Genomic DNA, 19,076 nt, shown 5'->3' with positions numbered 1-19,076 from the left:
TTAGTTCTCTTACGAGAGGTCTCTCTTACTGCGTAAGATATCTTACGCTAGGGGAAAATCCTTTTTCCGCGAGATATTGAAGCCAAAAATTATCCTTAATTTTTCAATAATGCAAAACGCGTTGCGGCAGCATACAGACATAGGCGAGGCAGCTCGCGCGCCTATTGGCTGTTCTGCGGCAACTGCAGCAGCGTATCGAGCGAGGCCTGGCGTGACGCCAGACCCAATGAGGGTGCTTCGCGCCCGCTGCGTCACATCCCGGCGAAACGGGCGTGGTCTAGGCCTATAAATACTGCTCGCAGGCAGCTATTATCTGATTTTTCATCCTTCAAGCGAAGCACACGCATCGCTGGAGCTGGAGAGAAGCCGCGCTGTTGAGAGAGAGCACCTTCAGCGGGACGAGTCAGTGAAGTCGCTGGCCGCGCCGCCTTCCTTGCCTTCCTGCTGCGCTTTCCGGCGCCTATATCCTTTTATCTCTGTATTGTGTGTGTGTGTGTCGCGGCAGAGCCACACTCAGCGACTGGAACCGCCATGTGATCTGCGTTTCCTGCCTGGGTGAGGAACATGCAGCTCTCACGCTCGCTGACGGCGGCTGCCCTCACTGCGAGCTACTGCCCATGGCGACTCTGAGGACTCGCCTGGCCTTTTTCGCCGAGACTGCTCCCCGCCCGCCGCGGTGTCGCGCCGTAAAAAGCGCCGTGCCCAGCGGGTCCCGGAACCTTCCCCCAGCCGCCAAAGCTCGCCGGTTCGCCCGCCTGCTTCACCGGCTTCGTCAGCCTCTCTTCCTGACGGACAGCGGCCGCTGTCTGCCGCCGCTTCCGTCGACATCGCTGACGAGGAAGCCCTGCTGGGAGAAGAGGATTCCTGCTCTATCCTGGCGTCAGGCAGTGAGGATTGGGCGAGCTCTGAGGATCTCGTGCCCCCTGCCCGCACTTCGTCAGGCAAGAGAGCGTCCATCGAGACAAAGCTCATGCGAGTACTCGCACAGGCCGCGGTGAGCCTCGGCCTTGAATGGTCTTCGCCCGAGCAGCCCGCTCACAACCGGCTGGATGGCTTTTTCCTGCCTGGGGAGCGTGCTTCGCCTGCGTCCAAACCAGCGCCCTTTCTTCCTGAGCTACATGAAGAAGTCGCTAAGTCCTGGAACGCCCACTCTATTCAGCTAGAGTGCGTCCATCTGTTTCTTTGGCATTCTCTGCAGAATTCTCTGCCGGTCGAAGAGGCGATAGCTGCCCACTTATGCCCGCCCTCCGCTGGACGGCGCGCTAAGCTGGCCCTACCCTCGAAAGCTTGCCGCACGACGTCAAGCCTGCTCCGCCGCGCTTTCTCCGCCGCCGGGCAAGCTGCGTCAGCGCTGCACACCATGGCCACACTGCAGATCTTCCAGGCCGATCTCCTCCGAAAGCTGGATGAGAAGGGACCTGAAGCGATCTGCGTGCCAGGACTCCTAAACATAGGACCAGACAGACTGTCCAGGAACAATGTTCCGGCAGGCGAATGGTCTCTACACCCACAGACAGTCCAACTGCTGTGGAGGAAATTTGGCAGAGCGGAAGTAGACCTGTTCGCGTCTCAAAAAAACCCTCACTGGGGTTGTTTTTTTTTGCCCGGAGCAAGAGCAGGGACGCTCATGTATGGCCCCGCCGCCCGCTCTATGCTTTTCCCCCCCGTCTCTCTCCTGCCTCAGGTGATAGAGCGGATCAGGGAAGAAGGATGCTCAGTACTGCTCGTAGCGGCGCTCTGGAAAAACCAACCTTGGTTCCCAGCTGTGATGCAGCTAGCGAGCACTGCCCCGTGGCCAGTGCCAGTGAGGAGAGACCTCCTCTCTCAGGCTCACGGCTCGATCTGGCATCCTCACCCGGAATTGTGGTCCCTTCATGTCTGGGCCATCAACGGGTACATGTTGAGCTCCCTAAGGGGGTGATAAACACGATCACGCAGGCTAGAGCTCCGTCTACGAGACGTCTCTACTCCTTGAAATGGTCAGTGTTTTCGGGCTGGTGCACATCCCGTGGCGTGTCACCCACAGACTGTGGAGTGACGGAGGTGCTTTCCTTCCTACAAGAGCTGTTGGATAAGGGTAGGACTCCTTCCACGCTCAAAGTTTATGTGGCGGCTATAGCAGCGTTCTCAAGAACAACGCTTGGTCAGTCAATAGGAAGGAACGATTTAGTCATCAAGAGACTGAATCCTCCCAGACCTCCCTCAGTCCCCGTATGGTACTGGTACTGGAAGCCATGAAAGGTGGCCCATTCGAGCCTTTACAGACGATTGATCTGAAACATCTGTCTTTCAAGACCGTGTTTCTGCTGGCTCTCGCTTCAGTGAAGCGCATAGGGGACTTACACGCGCTCTCAGTGAGCGCGACGTGCATGGAATTTGGGCCTAATGACTCAAGGGTTATACTCAAACCTAAGCACGGTTATGTTCCAAAATCCCTCAACACACCGTTTAGGGCGCAGGTCATTTCCCTGTCAGCCCTACCGGTCCCTGATGAGGAAAGAGACGCGAGCCTCCTTTGCCCAGTCAGGGCGTTGCGAGCTTATGTGTCTCGCTCGTCTGCTTTCAGACAGACAGAGCAGCTCTTTGTTTTGTTCAGTGGGCGCTCTAAGGGACTAGCCGCGTCGAAACAGAGCCTATCCAGATGGATAGTTGATGCTATTGCGCTAGCATACGCTTCCAAGGGCATGCAGTGCAGTGCCCGTTGGGTGTCAGAGCGCACTCCACTAGAGGCGTGGCCTCTTCGTGGGCCTGGTCGAGTGGGATTGCCTTGCAAGATATTTGTACGGCGGCGGGCTGGGCCTCCGCGTCTACATTTATAAGGTTTTACAACCTAGAGGTTCCCGCCCTGCAGGCCAGGCTGCTGTCGGTCTAGTTAAACAGTATTGTCTGTCCTGACGCTATCAGCTCAGAATGCTGTGTCTGCTGAGCGCAGCTCAATGATCGACAGTATAAAATAATAGCACAAAGATGTGTTTGGGCAAACTGTGTAAGACCCACATTTCCCCATCAGTTCAGGCCGTACCCCGCCCTGTCTGTATGATGTAATTCGCGTCTAAGTGACGCTGCTATATGTGGAAGAGTGCGGCTTCGCCCCTCCCTCTTCCCGGACTCCCTGTGAGTTCCCTGGGTGATTGTGCACTATATGAACCCCGGGCTTTCGCCCTTGGGTCTATGGTGTCAGATCCCTGCATGCACGGCGTCTTGCATTGTGTCCCCTAGCGTAAGATATCTTACGCAGTATGAGAGACCTCTCGTAAGAGAACGTACTCGGTTACTAATGTAACCTCGGTTCTCTCTAGTAGAGGGAACGAGTACTGCGTATCTTGCCGTGCATGCACACGCTCTGGTTGCTTCGGTGATGAAAAACCAGATAATAGCTGCCTGCGAGCGGTATTTATAGGCCTAGACCACGCCCGTTTCGGCGGGATGTGACGCAGCGGGCGCGAAGCACCCTCATTGGGTCTGGCGTCACGCCAGGCCTCGCTCGATAGGCTGCTGCAGTTGCCGCAGAACAGCCAATAGGCGCGCGAGCTGCCTCGCCTATATCTGTATGCTGCCGCAACACGTTTTGCATTATTGAAAAATTAAGGATAATTTTTGGCTTCAATATCTCGCGGAAAAAGGATTTTCCCCTAGTGTAAGATATCTTACACAGTACTCGTTCCCTCTACTAGAGAGAACCGAGGTTACGTTAGTAACCGAGTACGTTTTCATTTTCATTTTCATTTCATTTTTCATTTTCTTATGTGTTTTTGTTTGTCATTTGTAATAGTTTTTGTTTTTTAAATATTTATATTTAGCTTTAATTTCAGTTAGTTTTAGTGTTAGTAATTTTAGCTTTGTTTTTAAGGTGTACACATCTTTAAAAAAAAATTGAATAGTGTTAAATGTATTTTTCAAGGTAAACCGGTTTTAGTGACAGCCCTGGTTAATAATAATTTTAAAAAACTTTTTTTCCCCAAAGAAACAATAATGCATGATTATAGCACACTGTTTGACAATACATTTTAGCCTTTTATTGACACTTTTTTCTTTATTGCAATTACTGGACAGTTACACCACCTAGACATTTTACTTTAAGATAGTAAACATATCAAATGTATTCATTTTAATTCAGAAATGTAAAACCTGTTCATCAAACATGTGTATTCAAGTCATTGTCTGAATGACTTGCATTTTAATGTATTTTTGAATAACTAAATAATATATCCAGTAAATTATATTTACTGTAATTATTAATGGATCCCAATAATAACATGTGGCAATTATAAACTACATTTCCCAGTGGATGATTTGATGTCCTGCTTTACCCAGAGGTGGACAGTAACAAAGTACATTTACTTGAGTACTGTACTTAAGGATACTTTTTGAGTATGTGTACTTTACTTGAGTATTATTTTTTCCTGGAAACTTTTTACTTTAACTTCACTACATTTGAAAGACAAATATCATACTTTTTACTCCACTACAATTCTGCCAGGTCCTTGAGTAGAAAGTAGTAATGTCAGTCAGGGGATGATTTTGGTTGCTGGGACCCGCAGGGGTTGCATTTTTGCAGGGGTTGCACTTTGGCTGGAAATGAAAGTCGGATTGACTTTGGTTTTCTAAATGTGAATTTTGTCATTGTTTTGGTGCACACTAGCTTATAGATAACAGTAGGCTAACATATTCATACTAAAAGCCAAAAAAACTTTACATAGGGCAGTATTTGAGGGAACAGCAATTTGGGTGTCCGAAACCATTGTGGACGTTATTGAGTGCACTTATTCAATCTCACATTCAATACCACTACTGGAACTGTGTTCTAGAAATACACTTGATATTGATAGGAGGGTAGGTAGACAAGTACTTCTGTACTTTTACTTAAGTAAAAATCGGTCTTTAAAACTTTTACTTGTAACAGAGTAATATTTGACCAGTAGTATCTGTACTTTGTCCACCTTTGGCTTTACCCATAGAGGTCTTAATAGTAATATAATTTGTAAATACATAATTTAAAACTCTCTAGTGGAATCTTTGGGACAGAAAATGGACTCAGTCTTATTTTCTCTCTTTCAGGAGGATAAGAAGCTTGTCCACGGCTATGTCTGCGCTAAAAACATCCTGTTGAAGCTGGATGGTCTAGAAGGACAGAGTGGTCCTTTCATTAAACTGAGTGATCCTGGACTGTCCATTTCTGTGCTCAGCCAAAGGGGTAACACACGCTCATGCACACTCATTCAGAATACATTTTTTACAACTTTTTTTAATGGCAGTGTGCCAAATGAAAAATAACAGAAAAGGTCTTTATTTGTCACTTGACAGAAAAAGAAACCAAGCAAGCAACATTGTCACAGTGTAATTTTTAAATGTGCTTATAATAAGAACAATAATTTACATAGTATCAATATAATATTTACATTTTTGAATACATTTTGACTTCTCAACTTCACTGTTTTGTAATGTCATTGTAGCAAGGCAAAGGTAAATCAGTGTAATGGTGTTGACTAAGTGCCATTGACAGTTTCTGACAGAGCCCATAGCCTTTATGCAGAACGTCACATGAACAAACACAAAAACAGGTCAATGACAGTATGAACTGACAGCGTGAACTGAACTATGGCCTTTTAAAGGGTTAGTTCACACAAAATTAAAAAATTGTCATCAATTACTCACCCTCATGTCGTTCCAAACCCGTAAGTCTTTCATTCATCTTCGAAACACAAATGAAGATCTTTTTGATGAAATCTGAGAGCTTTCTGTCCCTCCATTGACAGCTACTCAACTGCCACTTTGACGCATCAGAAAGTTCATAAAGAGATCGTAAAACTAATCCATATGAATTTACCAAAGAGGTTCATTCTCATGTTACGCAGCACGTTTGAGCTTCAGCAAGAACCAATGAGGTTTGTTCTTGCACATCAAACTAGTAACGGTTGAGCTTGTGTTTATGTTCACTGATCAATATTTATGTGAATAAAAGCGTAAATCTGTTCATCATATAAAGCGATTGTGTCTCTTCATAAAATTGACTAAACTGCTGATTCATATGGATTAGGTTTACGATCCATTTATAAACTTTTTGAAACTTAAAAGTTTCATTAAAAATATATATTTATTTGTGTTCTGAAGAAGAACGTAAGTGTTATGGATTTGAAAGGTCACAAGGCTGAGTAAATGATGACAAAATTTTCATTTTGGGGTAAACTAACCCTATGGTAATATGCTAACCTAGCTAGTTCTTTTTATTGTTGCCGTTTTATTCTATTTAAATATCTGAAAGTAGAAGCTATATATAATTAGTATAAAAACTTTTAGATATCAACCTGTATATGCGATGGACATCGGTTACACTCATCTTTGCTCACTGCTCTGAAGGTATCTTGAGTAAAACGGCTCTATATATAATGAAGCACATATATACAAGACCCGAAACCGGAAGCAGTGCGACCTGTTTTACAGAATACAGAAGTTTGTTGAGCATAACCCCCATTTCGCACTACTAACACTCATTGTGCCTGTTGGACAGAGTGTGTTGAAAGGATCCCCTGGATCGCCCCGGAGTGTGTTAACAACCCCAACGCACTGAGCGTTGCAGCAGACAAATGGGGGTTTGGGACCTCACTGTGGGAGATCTGCTACAATGGCGAGGTGCCTCTGTCTGATAAGAAACTCTCAGAGGTGCTTGACTCTAATACGTTTCTACATTTATACTTGAATAAAGCAGCTGTTGTTTTATTGTAAATGAAAACCATGTATTGTCATTTGCTTCTTAAACTATATTGTTTTTAATCTAACCTCTGTGTACATGAACAGAAAGAGCGATTCTATGAAGTGTGCGGTACTCTGGTCACTCCCAGCATCAGTGAACTGGCTGATCTGATCTCCCAGTGCATGAACTATGACCCCCGGAAGAGACCGTTTTTCAGAGCCATAGCGAGAGAGCTGGGCCGCATCAAAGAGCAGCGAGAGCAAGGTATCTGTCACATAATATCATACAATGACTAACACAGATACTAGTCTTTAACTCTATTTTAGTCAATGGGTTTTTTTTTTTTTAAATGAAAAAAGCATCGTCATTATAGTTTAACCCTCTGGGGTCTGAGGGGTTTTCTGGCCCTGGAGGTGTTCTGACATGCTCTGACATTTGTGCTTATTTCTGTTACTTGTGACATTTTCATGGCTAAAGTCTGATTACACTGTATTTAGCACAAACTCTGCTACAATAATATATCAGCAGCATGTATGTAAAAGTTTGTAGTTTTGAGATAATGACATTTATGCGTGGTTTGTGAGAATACAAAAAAAAATTGTCACTGAAATAAGGCCATGAAACCCATACTGATTATTTCTTCACAAGACTTTTGAAAATTGTATCACGTAGCCTAGAATATTTGCTCCAAAACTATGTGAAAATCACCCTGACTGCTCATTCAGATAAGACAATATATTGATTTTAGATTTGTAAGACGTGTTTTGTGTAAGAAAGCTTTATGCGGGGGAGGCGTGATCACATCATTAATATGCATGGCTTTCACACCTGAGAAAGACCCTCCCCTAACAGCCCTATTAGGAGCTATCAGGCCCTGTCATTCTGAGCAACCTTGCACAAAGAATGAGGAGATTTAAAAAAGAATGGCTTTTTGATCGTTTGGATTTATTTACAACACAACATAATCCAAAGATACACAACAAATGACAAAAATGTGCCATTCCTAAAAACATTGTACATACCTTTCATTTCCAAGGTGTTTGATTTTCACTTTACCATGTTCATATACTCTCAAATAAATTAGGCCTATGATTAATCAGATGCAAATGGAAATATAAAACCAGTCCTAATTGAAAGAGAACAAGTTGACAAAAAGATTGAATCCAATATTGGTTGATAATACAACATAAGTGATTTATAAGCTATTTTTTGTAGGCCGGTCATTTTTGACCGGGAACACCACAAGTGTAACTCTGTGCCATTTTGTACAAAATAAAAGTTTTTCAAAACAAAATTCCTGGTGAAAAATTAAAGTAGACTAGTGTGATCAACAGTGCCAATTTTCTTTCGATTTTATTTAATATATCCAAAATTATTCAAAAATAATGTTTTTTTTTTTACTCAAAAAATGAGATGCCTACTCTCAAATAAATAAGGCATACGATTAATCAGATGCAAATAGAAATATAAAACCAGTCCTAATTGAAAGAGAACAAGTGGATAAAAAGATTGAATCCAATATTGGGTGATAATACAACATAACAAGTGATTTATGAGCTATTTTTTTAGGCCGGTCATTTTTGACTGGGAAGACCACAAGTGTGACAATGTGCCATTTTGTACAAAATAAAAGCATTTCAAAAGAAAATTCCTGGTGAAACATTAAAGTAGACTAGTGTGATCAACAGTGCAATTTATTTTCATATTTTTCTCAATATTGCCAAAATTATTAACAAATAATGCTTTTTTTCACTCAAAAACTGAGGTGCATAAGCGCGGATAAATGACTCCTACAATTAAACTGTTTGAAAATTAAATACAAAACCAGTCCTAATTGAAAGAAAACAAGTTGATAAAAAGATTGAATCCAATTTTTGGGGATAATACAGCATAACAAGGGATTTATGAGCTATTTTGTGTAGGCCGGTCATTTTTGACCGGGAACACCATACGTGTAACAAGGTGAAAAAAACAACACAAAAAAGTAAAAAATAAATAAAAAAAACATTTTGGACAAGTTGTTATGGTCACTGTGAACAAAGTCACTAAGTTTCAGTTCAATGCGATAACATTAACTAGTATTTTCAGGAAAAAGAAAATCTTCTCCGGACAAAAATGACCTGAACACCTCATGAGGGTTAAAATTGCTTTTTAAAATTCACAGAATACACACACACACACACACACACACACAAATGTTTCCAACAATATATAATATAATGAACACCAGGTTTGTTGTGCCTTGTAGGCATAGGCTATGCGCAGTGCTGCATAAAATAATAATAATAACCTATTGCAGCCTATAAATCTTCCAAAAGATTTCAGTAACAACTACGCTAGAGAAAAATATATTGATTATCATATGTTACTTCAAAGGTTTCCATTCGTTATGATGATATGAAATGAGATAATAGTAAAAACATGAAACCTAATGTTTGGTGCATTTTGCTTTTCAAACGCGATCGCGCTCCAAAATATGAAACATTCAAATGCACAGCATGCTCCAAAATATGAAACATTATGGTTACCATATACATATCTCCGTTTGAGCAGATATCCACAAACACAGTAACAGTAAACACGGGTCTAAATATTATAATATTCACCATATATCTACCAACAGTACAACTGCAATGTGAAGTTTATGCAACAATAACAAACTAATAAGTAAGAATTTCTTACCTTACATCTTTCTTGTCTTCAAATCCCGTTCTTCTTCTTCTGAGGTAAATCCGATGTAAGCTCACGGCGCGTCTTTCAAACTCGACGAAAAGCAGAGACTTGTGAAGTTTTTTCGTGCTTTGTTTTTGAGGTAATGAGCGCGTTCGCGTTCCATGTGGTGATTTGCATGTGAATCTCTTTTGCGCGCGTGGGCGTGGTCAAATGAAAAATAATGAGCAAGCGTTTGAGATACTGGACATCTTGTTGGTTTTATACAAATTACTTAAACAGAGAATATTTGTTTTCAGTTTGAATCCGATCATTTAAAAGTACACACTTAAATGATTATAAAGGTATATGGCTCATAAATGTGTGACAAGTATTCGCTGAGTTTTGTTTCAGTTTATAGACGTGCTCAAGAAAAAAAAGTTCACCGCGACAGGGAGGCAGAAAGCACACCCTGTTTATTTTCTTTATTTTACAAAAGCACAATGTTTTGATTTGATTGTAAGTGGACACATACAAAAGTAGAAATATCACAGATTCTTTTTTTATATTTCTTTTTTCTGTATGACCATAAATGACGGAGTAATTTAAGTTTATTGTGCTACAATGTGAAGAAAATCCAGCAAAACGCGCGGGCACGTTTGCCGACCCCAGAGGGTTAAAACCCTCTTTTCCTTGAGATGTTGAGATGTTTTGACATGCCCTGACATTTGTGCTTTTTTCAGTTGCTTATAAACATATTAATGGCAAAGGTGTAATTACACTCTATTTAGCACAAACAGGGCTACCATAATATGTGAGCAACATGTATGTACATGTTTGTATTTTTGAGAGAATAATGTTTATGCATTGTTATTAAAAAAGCTAAAAATTAAAGTTTCTGAAATAGAGCCACAAAACACATACTAAATATGTGTCCACAAGACTTTTGAATAGTGGGTGTTGAGTTTTTTCTTCAAAATGATCTGAAAACCATCCTGCCTAATCATTCACATAAAACAATACATTGATTTAAACTTTGTAAGACACTTTTTGTTTGGAAAGGCAATATGTGTGTGGGTGTGATTCACACCTGAGAAGACAATGACCCACATAATGAGCTGCATAATGAGCCGCATAATGAGCCTTTCATTCAGGTGTATCACTGAGAGTACCACAAGTAAAGAATGTGAGGACTTATTTTGTATGCATGCAAATTGCATAATATTCATGGTAAACATTTCTAGTAACTATACAGTTAATTCTCATACTGTATTTTTAGAATGTTTTGGAATATATCCTCCCCCAAATGTGACACTAATAAAAAACTATAATAAATAATTTAATGAGAAGGTTTCTATTGACCTATTAAGATGTTGCTTACATCTACCTTGTAAATATATGTTTTGCTATTTTATTAAACAGTTTTCACATATAAATCAACAACAATTACAGTTTTAACAATATTTCAAGTGTAATCTTTCTTTTTAAAAAGTATACATAGATTTTATCATACATATTTCAAAGTTAATGATTCATTAGTTTGAATATTGGAACAAACACTATAATAACATCTTAGTTGATAATTCAATATACCTACTTTATTTTTAACAAAACATCCCATACTATATATTTAACATATGAGCAGAAATATTTGCATATAAATGTTAATTTGCAGTTTAATACGTTGCTTATACAAAGACAGTTTATTTCAACCTATTTCAGTCAATTTTTACTCATCTCAGTATAGCAATATAGTTTGGTAAAAGCTAAACTAGTAGATGTGTTCATGTAAAAATATCATGTTTACTAATGTAAGTGCAAGTGTGCGCTGTTGTTTACAGCTGTAGTAAACATCTGTGCCGTTCATTCATTCACACACAGACACGCGATTCATATTTAAAAATCTAATTTTCATTACTGTTATTTGGGGGGGAAAGGGTATTATTTACATTTTAAAATACAACTGGAAGTATACATCATGTTAGTATTTGCTGTACTGAATTTAATTAACTTTTTATGTTTTATCTACAGAACTTCCCATTATATCAGGGGTAATTCCTCCACAGGAGACTGATCCTGCAGATTTCAAGAAGAGATTCCTCAGGAAAATCCGAAAACTTGGAGAGGTACTGGACTTTTAGTCAAAAAAAGTCTTTAACATGGAATTTTTAGAACACATTTTAATTCTGTGTAATTTTAGTATTATTTATATAATATTATAGTATTTATTCATTTGAATTTTGCTTTCATTTCTATATTTTGTTTTTATTTTATTTTGAGTTTTTGTAATTTTGTTATATGCTTTAGTCATGTGGTGGTGTTTTTTTTTAACATTTGTGTTTAGCTTTAATTTATATTTATTTTAGTTTTAGTCATTTTAGTACTTCAACTTATTTTATTTCAGGTAAATGCTAATACAGTATTTTTTTATTAATTCTCTTTAACTAATATTTATATTTGATTTGATTTCAGCTTTATTTCAATTAACAGAAATTATTTTAAGTAGTTTTAGTTAACACTGTTGCTCCTAACAGGACTATTATGATTACCAATGACCCTAGTAGAACAAAACGAATTTAACGAAATTTCGGTTACATCTTATTTTAAGGTGTCCTTGTTACAGTGTAATTATACATTTAGGTACTGAGTAATATTCATTATTAACTATGCGTACTTACTATAGGGTTATGGTTAGGATTAGGTTTGTTTTAGGGTTAGTTGCATGTAATTATGCATAATTTATAGTTATTACTTTAGTAACTCTATGTAACATGTAACAATGACACTGTAAATTTTTATTTTTATTTTTTATTAGTATAGTATAGAATTTATAGAACTGTTTTATAGGAATACTGTATAAATTCTTTAGAATTGTGAACTAGGGATTCTAATTGGAAATCTGGACCAAGTTAAACCAATTTCACACTCATCCCTCCTAAATCTCATAATCCCCGTGGAATAATGTGTCCTTGAATCATTATCTGTTTATATCGTTCTTTATAAATCTTGTCCAGGGTAACTTTGGGATGGTGGAACTGTGTCTGTATGATCCTAATGGAGATCAGACAGGTGAGCTGGTGGCCGTCAAATCTCTGAAAACAGAGAATGAGAGCAGCAACCTGAGAAAAGAAATCAACACCATCAGAAACCTTTACCATGAAAACATCGTCAAATACAAAGGCATCTGCAATGAAGAAGGCAAGTGTTCACATCTGTGTCTAATCTTGATGGCTTACACCTTTATTGAAAAGATTATATACCTCAGTTACAAAAGATAATATAGCCCACTTATATATAAACTCGCTGTATTACTTATCGCTTGCGGTTAATGTGTGTCACTCAGGGGAAACGAACGTCATGCTCATTATGGAGTATTTGCCCGCTGGCAGTCTGAAAGACTACCTGCCTCGTAACAAATCCGACATCACACAGAAGAGACTGCTGCTTTATGCTCTTCAGATATGTCAGGTAATATAGCCAACACGGTTACTTTTAAAAGTAATGTGATACAATATTGTGTTACTCCCTAAAAAAGTAACTAATTACGCTACTTGGTTACTTTTTATGGAAAGTAACTTTTTCTCACCTGGCTGTGACTATCTCTTTTTTGCAAGTGTTTAACACAGTCATTTATTTAACAACATAGCCTAAATAACCCACCTTCATTTTCTTTTAAAAACATATCATATTACTATAGTCTGACCACTTAGAATATTTCCTGACCCCTATAGCTAGGAATGCCATAGAAAATATCTCTTAACATAACAGGTTATATTACCTACTGTACAGCTCTTTTTATTGAATGTTGAAATTAATGTGCTTTGTTACATTTGTACTTTTTGTCTGTTCCCGTGCACACATGAGTGTGCCTTTCTAAGTGACTATGTTATGGAGAAGAGAGAGAATTCAGTTGTCAAGTGTTTAAGCAAATTAATTTAATGTCCGTTACTTTTTATAAAAGTGACTCAAATATTTGTGTAAATTTATAAAGTAATGTTACTTTACTCAATACATCAAAAAAGCTGTTACACTTCCCTAGTCAAATAAAGCAACGTATACAGGATTCTTACTGGAATTTCTATAAATATTTGGAAATGTTTTTATAGAATTAATAGAACAATTCATTTTTTTATAGAATTCACAGAATTTGATTTAATTCATAGAACACATTTTAGTTCCCAGCCAGTGTTTTTAGTATTTATATAATTATAATATTTATTAATATTTTGAATATTTTCAGTTTCCAATTTAATTTTAGTTTACAGGTATACAGTATATTGTGGGTTTGACTGTTTCCTGTGTGTTCATCAGGGAATGGAGTACCTGGGATCTCAGAACTACATCCACAGGGATCTAGCAGCGAGGAACATCTTAGTGGAGAATGAATCACTTGTGAAGATCGGGGATTTTGGCCTGACTAAGAGCATCAAAGATGATAAGGATTATTACAAAGTGACAGAAGAACAGGACAGTCCTGTGTACTGGTAAAGCAGCACCCATTTCTGCTTAGATTGGACGTTCTTTAACTTTAAATATTTTAATCATCATGTAAATCACTGTATCAACTTGTTTTTAAATTAAAGGAGGAATAGATAAATGTTTTCTGAAGAGTTCTCAGATTAGCCCAGTGGTTCCCAATCCTGGTCCTGGGGACCCACAGCTCTGCACATTTTATATGTCTCCTTTATCTGACACACCCAGTTCAGTTCATAGAGCTCTTTCCTAACGAGATGATGATCTGAATCAGGTGTGTTAAATGAGGGAGACATACAAACTGTGCAGAGCTGTGGGTCCCCAGGACCAGGATTGGGAACCACTGGATTAGCCAATGATTTATACTCTACCATTCAAATGTTTAGTATCAGTAAGATGTTTAGTATTATTATGCTTATGCTCACCAAGGCTGCATTTATTTGATCAAAAATACATTAAAAACAGCAATATTGGGAAATAATTTAATAGTAAAATAATGTTTACTATTTTAATATATTTTTAAAAGTAATTTGTTCCTTTGATCATTACTCCAGTCTTCAGTGTCACGTGATCCTTCAGAAATCATTTTAGGATGCTGATTTGCTGATCTAGATATTGTTTAATTCTACAGCCGCTACCTTACACTGATTGTGCTGTGTGTGCAGGTATGCTCCAGAGTGTCTGATTAGTCGGAAGTTCTATAAGGCATCTGATGTTTGGTCATTTGGGGTCACCCTCTATGAAATTATGACCTACTGTCACCATGACAGCAGCCCTCCAAAGGTGAGCCACCCCTGGCCATTACAAACCTGACATTGACTTCATTGAATACTTCAGGTAACCCAGTGACCCATTCGCTGATTCCTGTTAAATGTTGCCAAAGTCCCTTTCAAGGAAAGTCTGTTCACTCGGCGGCCATATTTGCAACCCCTCCGGGCAGCTATTTCGAGCATCCAAGACCAAATCCTATCTACTTGAATGGGGGAAATCCTGAAATCTCAAATACTGCTTGCCAAACTCACATTTGAATCACATGTTTCAAATCAGCAACAAAATGAACATGAACTATCCCATAAATGTTATGTTAAAAAACATATTTTTCATGCTAGACCGGCCAATGCGCATTTGCAGCCCTAAAATGCACCTCTCTCAGAACACTGAAGGGGGTCGCACACCGGACGCGCAGCTCAGCGCCGCGCCGCGCAGCGCCACGTCTTTTAAATTTGAACACATTATTCTCTATGAGAGTACACACACCGGCGGCGCCTTTCGGCGTCTGTCCGCGGCGCCCAGCAACGGCTCAGGACCGTGTTCAAAATCCTGCCGCGCCACAGAGTGCCATTTACATAGTTTTCTATTAAATTTACATTTATGTGTCTCAAATCGTAGTTAATGTATATACGGACTTAATATATACATTAACTACGATTTGAGCTACGAGCTGCAATATACATTTAGTTTTATATTTATTTACAGAAATCAGAAAATTGCTGATGCTAACGGATTTTCAGGTGAGAGTTGTCCTAGACGTGGCGCGGCGCGACGCTGAGCTGCGCGTCCGGTGTGCGACCCACTTAACTGTTTCAATAGCAACCAGAGCTTCTAAAAGCTGCTGCAATGACTTGATTGGCTTTTTTATTTAGAAGGCTGGACTTATTATTCCGCCATGTTGCGCTTTCTCCCATGTGTGCACCGTCTTTGTTTATTTAAATTCTTTGTTGCTGAAAATGTGTCTCTGGTAGGTTTTCCTCAACACGATTGGTCGGTCTAATGGGCAGATGACTATGGTCAGACTGGTAGAAGCTCTTGAGAAAGGCTGGAGGATGCCATGCCCAGATTCATGCCCTGATATGGTAAGATACTTGACCTCTGAGAAACATTGTTATTTGGTGCATTTGCACACAAAATGAACCGACATTATATTACACTGTATTGTGGCCAGATTCTTCAATATATGTGTCTCTGTGGCTGCAGGTGTACACTCAGATGCGCAGGTGCTGGTGTCAAGCCCCAGAAGACAGAGTGGACTTCGAGAGCCTGATTAAAGAGTTTAAGTTTCTCCTCTCTAGAGATCACATCTAACTTCCTTTCATCTCATCAGGTTCACCTACAGAATTCAGATTCATTTGGTCATATTTTTCTATACCTATTTCTCTGTATTAGATTTCATTTTCTTAGATTTTTATATACCTTCCTCATTATACTAAAAACTATTTTGCACGTTACTTTCTCTTTGAATCATTGTCAGTTAATAACCTACCTCCAAAACACTCTCTGTTTATACAGTGTATTCTTCCAGGTACTAACGAAACAGCCAACACTTAGCATTTAAGAATCAAGTGCTGAAAAGATTCATTTATAAAAACTAAACCACATCAAATATAATGTATAGAAAATGGATGAGTTATTTTATTAAAGGTAAAATGCAGAAGTGCCTTATTATCACAGGAGACATATTTGTTTTATTTTACTGTAATGTCTATGACGATGGATGGATGGATGGATGGATGGATGGATGGATGGATGGATAGATGGATAGGGATAGAGGAGTGGATGAATATTGTCATAATTGTAAAAAAAAAAATTTTTTAAATAAAATGTTCCTTGGTTTTAAATGTGTCCTAAAGACATTGTTTATTGTACTGTAAATCCAGTTCTTGTTTGAAAAAAAAGTTCTGATTTGTGTTTATAGGATCACGTTATATTATCTAAATGTGTGCTGGAAGTCATAGGTTATCCAATTCTTTCAAAGAGAGAGAATGAGTCCATTCCACCAGTTCGTCCATTTCTTGCTCCCAGTGTTCCCGCCCATCTGAACCCTGAGCAGGACCAGGAATCTGGGGGATCAGCACTTCTAATGGGGTACACATAGCAGAAACTGAGGTGAGGTGGGATCTCCGAAAGGACACACACAGTCAGATCTACAGGACCAATCACCTGGAGCTCTGCACTGCATGTAGAGTCTTCTCATGCGTTCCACACGGCTGCGCTTCTTTGGAAGTTTCTGAACAGGGCTGCACATAACCAAAAACTTCAAATACTGTTCTGGTGTTCCAGTATTAAAAAGTAAAGCCCATTATATCCACTTATTAAAATCAAGCATTGATAATGAGCTAGTATGTTTGAATGGAGTGCAGTTCTTTCTCTCTATTCTACAAAATTAGCAAAAACAGTCCTTCGGATGATATCATGATGTGTACGGAAGCTCATTTCCTCCACATAAGAATCATGCTTTGGTAAATCATAATTATGACATAAAAAGTCACAATTATTAGCTAAAAAAAAATCGAAATTATGAGATACTACATTGTAATTTTGACATAAAAAGACAATATGACATAATTATGGCTTTTTATCTAGTAATTTAGACTTTTTGTCAATTTAGACTTTCTATATCAGTCAAAATGATAAGATAAAATGTCATAATTACCTTACATTTTACTTTTTATCTAAAAATTGTTTTGTGGCACCACACAGAGAGCCTTATAGGAAAAGAGGGATACAGGACATTACAAGCGTTCCTTCATCTCAGAAAAGTAAACTATATTTCATTGCAACTAAATTGTAATAGCCTAATATCTAAGCTTGTATGTAATGAGTGGGATGTGTATTACATAAACTCACATGTTGCGCTGCATTTGAACAAGACAATCTTTATCACCGCTTGCTGACCCATAATTGACTGCACATCTCTCTGTATATTTGATGAATTCATCCAAAGCTGTAATAAAAAATATCAACGAATTTTGGCAGTCCATCTCCACACAAGACTCTATGGGCCCTATCTTGCACCCAGCGCAATTGACTTTGTACACCGACGCATGTATCATTCCTATTTTGCACCCGCGCAAAGCGTGCTTTTCCCTCCACAGAAGCACGTCGCTAAACTAGGGAATGAACTTGCGCTCCCTGGGCGGTTCAGCGCAAAAAAGGAGGCGTGTTCCGGCGCAAACAATCCCTGGTGCTGTTTTACTGTTCCATAAAACAATTGCGCCACTGACCAGAAAAAACCTAGTCTAAAGTCAGTGGCGTTGCGCGTTGTTCATTATGCTATTTTAAGGGCGCATGCTTGGCCATAATCAATGTAGCGTGTTCACAACACGCATACTGATTCTCTCATCTACACAGAAGCAGCAGTTTTCATTTTTGCAAATCATACATTATTACGATAGATAGATAGATAGATAGATAGATAGATAGATAGATAGTTTATTATAAAAGCATAGCTTACACATTAACCCAAATTATCATACGCCTGTTTAACCGAAGTTAATTTGGGTGTGTTTCTCCATCCCCAATGTCACTTCTCTGTGTTTTACGGCCCTGACGAGAACGTCGGTCTCCTCGGCTGTGAACCGCTCCTGGCGTGCGTCTGGCAAATCCGCCGTTATAATAGCAATCCGCCATGGAACAAGCGCGTCTGCTCTTAAAGGGGCGTCTGCTCTTTATTTCACGTTACAGCCAAACCACAACTATGAATAATGAAGCTACTTCAGACCAACCCCTTTTAGATTTGCGCCGGGCGCAAGAGTCATTTATCCCGCCGGTATAATAGCAACAGCGCCCAAGACCCGCCCACAAAGTTACTTGCGCTTTGCGCTTGACAATTGCGTTTCAGATCGTTAAAATAGGGCCCAATATTTGAAAACATCTTATTGAGATCATATACATATTTTTTTTAAGGAAAACGATGATAGCAAATGAAGCACTACGTTACATTCTCTGATGTATTCCACACCATCACTATACAGCATTGTTCAGCATTGTTAATATAAAGTCTTATATTAAATCACTTACATTCGGTTCCTGGCAGAAGTTCAGAGTTAGTGGTGGCGATTTTCATCCATATGACGAGATACTCCTCAAAGGCAATTCTACATACTGGTCTGGTAAAGAAGAGGAGGTAGTTCACAAATCCTATATATATTTTTTTATGATGTATTACAAAACTTTAAAGTAAGAGTCAAAAGATTTGTGGTCTTGCCTTTCGCTTGAATTCAGCCCCATACCTGCCACACCGTCTGATTTAAATGGTGAAAAAATATTATCATTTTAATATGATTTTGGTAAATGTGATTTATGATGTGCAAGGAAGAGTTTGTGAACTTGTGGGTTATTCTTACCCTCCAGCTCCTGGCTGTTCATAATGATCTGTGTTGATGGAGAGCAGGACAGCATATCATATGCTTCCATGGCTACTTATTTCTTTAGCATTATGTAAGAGAACAATATCAAATGAGTGTGGATTATGCTGACTCATCAA

At 39.2% G+C, this 19,076-nt stretch overlaps 2 protein-coding genes across 3 annotated transcripts in view; one reads left to right on the top strand and one right to left on the bottom strand.

The window, feature by feature from the left end:
• Window positions 1–16,425, top strand: part of LOC307160858 (tyrosine-protein kinase JAK1-like) — a 29,105-nt gene extending 12,680 nt beyond the window's left edge. For both annotated transcript variants that reach the window (XM_079875148.1, XM_079875149.1), the window contains exons 15-24: window positions 5,059–5,194; window positions 6,509–6,660; window positions 6,796–6,955; window positions 11,372–11,466; window positions 12,355–12,538; window positions 12,684–12,808; window positions 13,652–13,824; window positions 14,479–14,596; window positions 15,556–15,666; window positions 15,788–16,425. In XM_079875148.1, coding sequence (XP_079731274.1) covers window positions 5,059–5,194; window positions 6,509–6,660; window positions 6,796–6,955; window positions 11,372–11,466; window positions 12,355–12,538; window positions 12,684–12,808; window positions 13,652–13,824; window positions 14,479–14,596; window positions 15,556–15,666; window positions 15,788–15,895 — 1,362 coding nt within the window. In that variant the 3' untranslated portion in view covers window positions 15,896–16,425. The remainder of the gene's footprint in view (window positions 1–5,058; window positions 5,195–6,508; window positions 6,661–6,795; window positions 6,956–11,371; window positions 11,467–12,354; window positions 12,539–12,683; window positions 12,809–13,651; window positions 13,825–14,478; window positions 14,597–15,555; window positions 15,667–15,787) is intronic.
• Window positions 16,415–18,834, bottom strand: LOC307160867 (uncharacterized protein). Its single transcript, XM_079875169.1, has 4 exons — window positions 18,611–18,834; window positions 17,438–17,534; window positions 16,751–16,827; window positions 16,415–16,667 (listed from the first exon to the last, which is right to left on the bottom strand). Exons 1-4 carry the CDS (start codon window positions 18,654–18,656, stop codon window positions 16,540–16,542), a joined length of 348 nt encoding a protein of 115 aa, XP_079731295.1. The 5' UTR covers window positions 18,657–18,834; the 3' UTR covers window positions 16,415–16,539.
• Window positions 18,835–19,076: the final 242 nt, after the last annotated feature.

Source organism: Squalius cephalus (genome assembly GCF_949319135.1).
Source record: "Squalius cephalus genome assembly, chromosome: 7".
Lineage (NCBI taxonomy): Eukaryota > Metazoa > Chordata > Actinopteri > Cypriniformes > Leuciscidae > Squalius > Squalius cephalus.
This window is presented reverse-complemented; position numbering and strand designations above follow the sequence as displayed.